The 8,228-nt window shown below is 28.4% G+C and overlaps 1 protein-coding gene across 3 annotated transcripts in view; it reads left to right on the forward strand.

The window, feature by feature from the left end:
* The window catches only part of LOC101510436 (uncharacterized), a 5,672-nt gene extending 2,787 nt beyond the window's left edge, over positions 1–2,885 (forward strand). For all 3 annotated transcript variants that reach the window (XM_004490201.4, XM_004490200.4, XM_012712887.3), the window contains exons 2-5: positions 1–100; positions 552–1,450; positions 1,953–2,386; positions 2,480–2,885. In XM_004490201.4, the coding sequence (XP_004490258.1) occupies positions 581–1,450; positions 1,953–2,386; positions 2,480–2,588 (1,413 nt within the window). In that variant the 5' untranslated portion in view covers positions 1–100; positions 552–580 and the 3' untranslated portion in view covers positions 2,589–2,885. The remainder of the gene's footprint in view (positions 101–551; positions 1,451–1,952; positions 2,387–2,479) is intronic.
* The last annotated feature ends 5,343 nt before the right edge of the window (positions 2,886–8,228 follow it).

Consider the following 8,228-nt stretch of genomic DNA (forward strand, 5'->3'; position numbering starts at 1 on the left):
TCCTGCTGATCATTTTCTGATCCGATTGGTCTCTTTGATTTAAAATAATTCAAGTAGTATTGTTTGTTGCGGTTCGGAAAATTCAACAATGTATTCAATTGTAAGTACTGCATGAAACTATTTAACAATCTGTTTATTTATGATGTTTGCAATTTGATTTTTGAATGTCTTTAGATTCAAAACCCATTGAATTTTCTCTTTTGGTTTAATAAATAAGAATTGGATTAGCGTGGCCTCTTATATGTGTCTTTTTAAATTTGTTGGACCATGATTCATAGCTTTTGTCGAGGGTAGATTGTTTTCCGACTCGTATCGCAAATATCAAACTCTTGAAGATTGTAGTAAATTTAGCTGATGAATTAGGTTGTGGATAGATTGTTGTAACTTCATTGAATGCCATAATGTTACTACTTTTTAACATAGATTCTTCCTATGATATGATATAGTGAAATCCATAATGTTTTCAATGGTATGTGTTGTGCTTATTATTTGAAATTTAAGTCTTACTAGTTACTAATTCATTTTTCATTTATCTGAAAATGAATGTGCAGAGAGTGAATTAGGTTTCTTCCATTCAAAAATGGGCGTTGAGTTGGAATCGTTTGAGTTCAACGATAGTGATCAAAACTCCGCCGGCTACAAATCACGGAACCAAAAAGCAAAGGAACATGAGAACAAAGGCTCGAAGAATGTAAAGTCGGTGGATTGTATGGCTGAACCAAAACTAGAATTTTATAACAGCGAGATCGATTTGAAAAACGATTGTGAAGCTCATGTGGTCGGCTTAGTTGAGCCAAAATCTCCTTCTTCCAAGGATAAAAGAGGCTTAGATCCATCGCCTTATGACATTGACTCGGTAGCTTGCATGACTATGCCAAAACTTGAATTTTATGACAGCATGGTTGATTTGAAAAGTGATTATGAATCAAAGGTAATGAACTCAATTGGTCCTGTATCTCATTCTTCCAATGATATAGGATCATTTATGAAGTTTGCAAATGATAAACAATCGGTTAGAAAGTCCTTCGATTCACCAAGCTCCGATCCTCTGCAAGCTGATACATTTCAGAGTTCGGTGGACGTCTTTGTAGACCAAACTGTTACGAAATGTGAACCGGAACAGGTAGTTAGTTACGATGAGAATAGTTACCATGTTGTGAAGGATATCTGTGTTGATAAAGGAGTCCTTACAAAGCATAAGTTTGTGTTTGAAGAAACCAATGACGAAAAGGTTTACAATTTCTTCCCATTGGAAAGTTTTGATAATAACCAAAAGCAGAACGACGATGCTGGTATCAAGGAATTAAATCGACCTACAACTGAGGAGTCTGACCATGTGATGCTCAAAGACGGCGATGAGATTGAAGATCTTAGTAATAATGTCACCAAAGCGATGGATTTACATGATGACGCGAAGGATTATGTACCTACTGATGACAAGGATGAACAGGTAATCAACATATAAACAATTTATCTAAATATTGTTTCGAAACATATGTCCAATCAATGTTGTTAAATAACGGCTAAACCAGTGCTATAGTGTAATGTAATTTGAACAAACTGTTGTTGTTTTGGGATACCCTATTTAAAACAAAATGTTGTCAAATAGCGGATATATCGATATAGTGGTGCAATAGCACTGATGTATAGCGGAATTTGAACTGGCCTCTATTTTCTAAACACTTTGTCCAATTCTCTTTTGAAATAACTGATTGATTGCTTTGATATTGTTATTTAAAATTAATTGGTTCTTGCTTCTGTTGTACTTTGTTTACAACTATGAAAACTAAATACATGTTTATGATGAAGTTACTAGTCAAGCATGATTACCAACGATTTCAATGCTTAACAAACATATCTATTTTATTTTCAATTTACCAGCTACTAAATTTCTAAATTTTCATGTCTTCCTTTGAAATTTGTTATCATATGTGTTTATGCATTGTTTGCAGCACTCTGGCGAACCTGATTTTCTCTCGCAATCCAAAGATTCGAATAATATGGTTGAGCAAGCAGTATTGGCAACTCCTGCTCTGGGATTAGCCATTGATGAATTGAACAGTGACGGCACTAGAAGCTTGGCTTATCATTTTGGCTCTTCAGCTCCTGCAGGTTGTGTTAAAAACGAATTTCACCAACTTGAAGGCTGTAACTGCAATGAAACTCAACTACCTTTTATGACTGTAAAAGGTTCATCTAATGATTTTGCTGAAATTCATCAATCTGAAACAACTCAGAATCGTTGTGGCTTAGGCGAATCGAGTTTCTCTGCTGCAGGCGCTGTATCTGGTCGTATAAGTTACTCAGGGTCGATACCTTATTCCGGAAGCATTTCTATTCGTTCCGATAGCAGCACAACCAGCACCCGATCCTTTGCTTTTCCAATGTAAATTTCTCGATCTTTTTGCCTCAATATATTTTCTTTTGGTGTTGTTGTTAGTTAGCGATGCATATGATTTGATTTCCATCTTGCTTGCAGACTGCAATCTGAATGGAATAGCAGCCCAGTCAGAATGGAAAAACCTGAAAGGAGTCGTTACCGGAAGCACCGCAATTGGAGGAATGGTCTTCTTTGCTGTAAATTTTAAGAGATTAATTAATTTCTCTTATAATAGGTTTAAAATTAAAGTTTATATATACCATTTAAATTTTACTTGCATAGTTGTTCTCAGTCTGCAGTAAGTTTAGAGTGCCTACTGCACAGTTAGTACTCAGTGGTGATTTAGCTATACATGGTTTTATTGATTTTTTTGTTTTTTGTTTTTTTTTTAAGTTTCAATAGTGAACAATTGGTGGTGGATATAAATTTTGCATCATTTTATGTATAACTGAAATCTCCTAAATTATAAGTTAGGTAGTTTAATTATTAAAGCCTCTTGATTTGATTTTAAAGTATTTAATATAGAATGTTGCTTTTATCACTAGGGAAGGAGAGTTAGTATCCATAGATTTACCTGTAGTTAGGTGCATTTATTGGAAAAAATCAGGTAAAATAGAATAAGTAACTTTTTCTACAAATAATCAAAGAACACAAAAAAGCTTTTAAGTGTAGTTTTTAAAGCCACATTTGAAGGTTGTGTTTGGTAAGAAGTCAATTCAGGGTTTTAATGAAGGCAAAGGCAAGCCATATATTGATTAACAACTTTGATGGTGTTAATTCCATATATAAATTAGCAATAAATAAAGACAGTGCTATCTGATCCAAACTTGATGAAAATTTTAGTATCAAATTATATATATATAGTGAATGTCTTTTCAAAATCTTTCTGATACCTTTATTAAATAAAAAAAAAAAGGTTTCTGTTACCTTTAAATTGTTTGAGATGGAGATCAGAATTTTTCTGATGGGTTGCTGGGATATGTTGTTGACGTATTGGTATTCAATTCCTATGTTAGCTTTAGGCCCTTTAGAATCTAGTGGCTTTGTATAAAATGAACATTCCATTTCATTTCTGAGGTTTAAACTCTGAATTTGTATTGGTTTGGGAATTTAATCACTAAAATTATCAATTTTAAAATGATGTTTGAAATTAAAAATTATTCCTTCAATTTGTTAATTTGGTTTTTTATTTTTTTTTTAAAGGACGAAGATTCTGAAAACCGTATTAGACCGATTGATTCAATGGGTTAAACCTTAGAACCAATGAAAATCGATGATTAGACGGTTTGAAACAGTTCACTATAAAGGAAAGTTTGGCAAAATTTTTTAGACCACTGTATTGTGGAAAAACATCTGGTTTCCACATATGTATTTAGTTCTACGAAGCATCGGTACTTTCAAAACGAAGAAGTATCTCTTTACTAGACACTTATTTGGTATTGGCATTATTCGTATTGTATTGTGAGTATTTTGTTTTGATTGTTTTTTTTTTATTACTTTATTGCGAATAAAACTAATATTTTTTTATATATTAATATAATATTAATTGTGCGTTTGAATTTATTTTTTGGTGTAATCGTCACAATTTGTATTTTTTTAATTTTTTTATTATGATTTTATATTGTGATTTAGAACAATTTAATTTTTTTAATTAAATTATATTAAAAAATCATCTTTTCTATTGCCGTAGTTATACCTCCATTTTTATTAAATTATCGTATCTTGAATTCGTATCTAACATCCGTATTCTATTAGTACTTATGCATCATAAATTTAATTTATCTTGTATGTTTATGAGATTTTTGACTCCAATCTTTTGTTTAGTTTGTAGATTTTATTTGATTTTTTATCTTATTGTAGTGTTTATCTGATTTAAATTGATAGATTACTTTTAATCTATTCTCGATTCAATTATTGACCTAATCGACAATATTAGACAATGGTAGATCCATTCATACACTAATGGTGGATCTTGCCCCCACAACTTATTTTATTTTTTTAGTTGATGCCCTTTTAAACATTTTATTCCGATAACAAAAAATATATGTTGCTCTCACCTTTTTCTCTAATTTTCTTTCATTTTTACTTTCATTATATTTCTCTCTTACATCTTTATACACTCCATCTTTCATCTTTTTACTTTAGAGGATCAAATATTTTTTATGTAAAAGTATTATACATTATTTACACTTATTTTATAATAATATTTTTAATATTATAGATTATCACTTTTTTGATGCTACATATAAAAAACAACAGAGTATTAGTCACTTTAATTTTGCCACATTTAAAGATAGTTTATTGTTTTATACTATTAACTTAAATAATATAAATTTGTTTGCATATTCATTATTTTTAATTTTAAAGATATTGAATTAATGTTTTTGATATATTCTATCAATTTAATTTGAATTGGTTCAACTTTAATATGCTTCTGTCTTGGAATCTCTTATTATCTATCTATTTATTTACAAAACTTAGACTTCCAACACAAATACATTATTACACTCAATTAAAAATTTAACACTTTATCAGTTTTAGAGTACTTTAGTCTTTTACTATTTTTACTTACTTTTTCTCTGTATTTTTTCAACTTTTACAATTTCCAATATATTTTATTTCACTTTTAACTTTTTTAAAATTATTATTTGTACTCTTTCAATAACTCTTTAATTTTATATTCTTACATCAACCTCAAATATTTATATGTATTTTTAAACATTAATCACTTAATTGATAGATGAATGTGCACTTTTGATTATTAGTGTATCTTTTAAATAATTTCTCAAAAAAATAAAATAACAAATTGTCATTTCTCAGCTAGTTCAAAACTTGTCATTTCTCAATTATATTTTTTAAATAAAAGGGTGTAGAAGATAATCATAATAAAAAGAGTAAAAAAAAATTAATTATCATAATAAAAATTTAATGTAGAAATCATAAAAGAGACAACTGTTAAACACTAGTTAATCAATTAAAATGCAGTCATATTCAATATTCAATTAGTTAAAAGAGAAATATGAATTTGATTATTATCATGTCTTTTGAATATTCTTTTATATAAAAAGTGTAGAAATTCATAATATGTTAATTATAATTTATTGTACAATTAATATATGAATAAAATAGTTTTCACTAATTAATTAACTAAAATATGGTGTATATATATATATATATATGGAGGGACATTTAAAAGAGAAACATTTATTTTATTATTTGTGTCTCTTGAATATCAGTATAAAATATAAGATAGAATTATAGAAAAATAATATTAGTTAAAATATATATTATATATTTAATTATTAATGTATCAATTATATTTTATAATAATTTAATGTAGAAATCATATAGAGACAATTGTTAGACCCTAATTCATTTTCAAATCAAGTAGTTAAAAGATAAATATAAATTTGACTATTATTATATCTCTCTTGAATACATTTTTATATAAAAACTGTAGAAATTTATATAATGTTAATTATAATTTATTGTATAAATAATATACGATAAGATATTTGCTATTAATTAATTAGGCAAAAGATGGATATATATATACCAAGGAAACATTTAAGAGATAAACATGTTTTTGATTATTTGTGTCTGTTGACTATTTTTATAAATTATAATATAGAATCTTTAAAAAATAATATTAATTAACACATAAACTATATATTTATAATGGAATAGGAAAATATAATATTGATTTAATGGTTGAGATTAAATTATTATGAAAGATTTATGATCTCGGAAAATGTTGTTATTAATCAATTTGTTAATAAAAATCAATAATTCTCTGATTGTAATTTACTATATAAATTATTGTGCTAACTTTAGCAGATAATTCAACTTTGATTGTAAAAATTTTAAGGTCAAAATGTAATAATAAATACGAATTAATTAAAAAATAAACATATAAGTAATTTCAAATAATACAAGGAGCGTATGTAACCGATAAGAAAAGTAAATTTAGAGGCTTGTAAAAAAAAGTTCATTTAGATCAGAAATATATTTATTTTATTTTTTGAAATGATTGAGAAAGCTATTTAGGTATTGTATGTTTAAAACCAAACATTAAACACAATAGATCCTAGCTCTAACGGAAGAAATTAAGGTTTGAATCTATATTGAGCGAAATATTTATATTTAATATCTGACGTATACTTAAACATAATTAAAACTTGTGAATTTTACATGTGAAAAATAAAATAAAATAAAAATTTAAAATATTAACGTTCAATGAAAAGCATTCGATGAGGCTACATAGTAGTTGCATACAAGGATATGTCAAAAAATATGTTGCATATAAGGAATATGCATTGTTTTGTCTATGAACTAGATAAATCATTTTATCAAAAAGAAGATCAATGTTGAGAGTTTACATATTGAAACAATACAATTTTGTAAATGGTAATAGAGTTTTGCCGCCCGCTATCTAACTCGAGGGAATAATTTCTACATTTGCATTTAGAGTTTCTTGATTTAAAAAAAAATATTTGTTGAGACAAACTCTATATTTAAAGTTTTGATGAAAATAAATAAAGGTTAATTAAGAAGGTTAATTATGATTTTAAAATGTTATGTTAATTTAATATGTATTTTTGAGTGGATTTAATTAAGAACAAAATCAAGCAAAACAGAAAAGACAACAACAAGATCATTCTGCATCAAAACAGAGAATGATCTCCAGCTTCAATAATTGTCCATCACAGCATATTGGTCAAACTTTTTCTATCTTTTTAACAAAGAGTCTGCCCTGAAAATTATTCATATCTAATCAGTACATGGCAAGGAACAAGTAGGATTCATCCAAACTCAACAATGCTATTTGGCCTCAAAGATCAAAGGACTCAAAGACAGACAAAAGACATGACAGTTTGCAAACTCCAAAAATCAAATATCAAGAAAGTTCGATCAATCTTGACATATGACAAGACAATTGCAAAGGAAATCCAGAACGATTAAAACGGGAACTCCAGAATGATTATTGAAGCTCAAGAAAGTTCAAACTGACAAACCAAGAACGTTAATCATTCTCCGTTTTCTGCACAATAACAGCAACACTGCTTCTTCTCTGATTTGGTCTGTAATTCATCTCCAACATTCTCTAGCTACACTCAAGACTCAAGACAGAGAATGTACCATCCAAGATCAATGAAGAAACGTCAAGAGTACTTTCTAAAAAGGACAAAATTGTTTTAAATGCTAAACCAATAAAGTCAAAAAGCTATTTCAAAGAAGGATTATTTTTATTCTGAAATAATGTTTTAGTCAAAAACCAGAGCCTCTCCAACAGCTCTTGTACCTTCATTCAATGCCTCTACAACCTATAAATAGAAGGCCAATATCCCGATTCAAGGCAAGAAATTCAAGTGCTTCGAAATCCATAAATCAATCACATACATACTTGAAATTCTGCAAAACAGAGGCAATCATACTTTCTGATTTCTGCGAAACAGCTGCTGGTTCATACTCATCTATTAGTTTGCGCAATTATCATTATATCCTCTGTAAAGAATCAATTCTCAAACAAGAGTTGAGAAATCTCAGATTCTGTCAAAACAATCAAATTGTAAAAACTAAAACTATAAGAGTTTTTTTATAGTTTGTTTTAAGATTACTTCCTATCAAGGTTAGATAGGTGCTGGTATTGCTTTCTGGGTGGAAAGCAATAAAAGTTGAAATAGATCAAGGTTGATCTAGACTAGGTGTTGTAAAGATCAAGAAAGTTCTTTGTTTTAAACACTTAGTGAAAAATCTCACAGTGTGAGGACTGGACGTAACCCACGTTGGGTGAACCAGGATAAAATTTTTGTGTGGTATTCTCTATCCTATCTCTTTATTTATCATA

Source organism: Cicer arietinum, chromosome 2 (genome assembly GCF_000331145.2).
Source record: "Cicer arietinum cultivar CDC Frontier isolate Library 1 chromosome 2, Cicar.CDCFrontier_v2.0, whole genome shotgun sequence".
NCBI lineage: Eukaryota > Viridiplantae > Streptophyta > Magnoliopsida > Fabales > Fabaceae > Cicer > Cicer arietinum.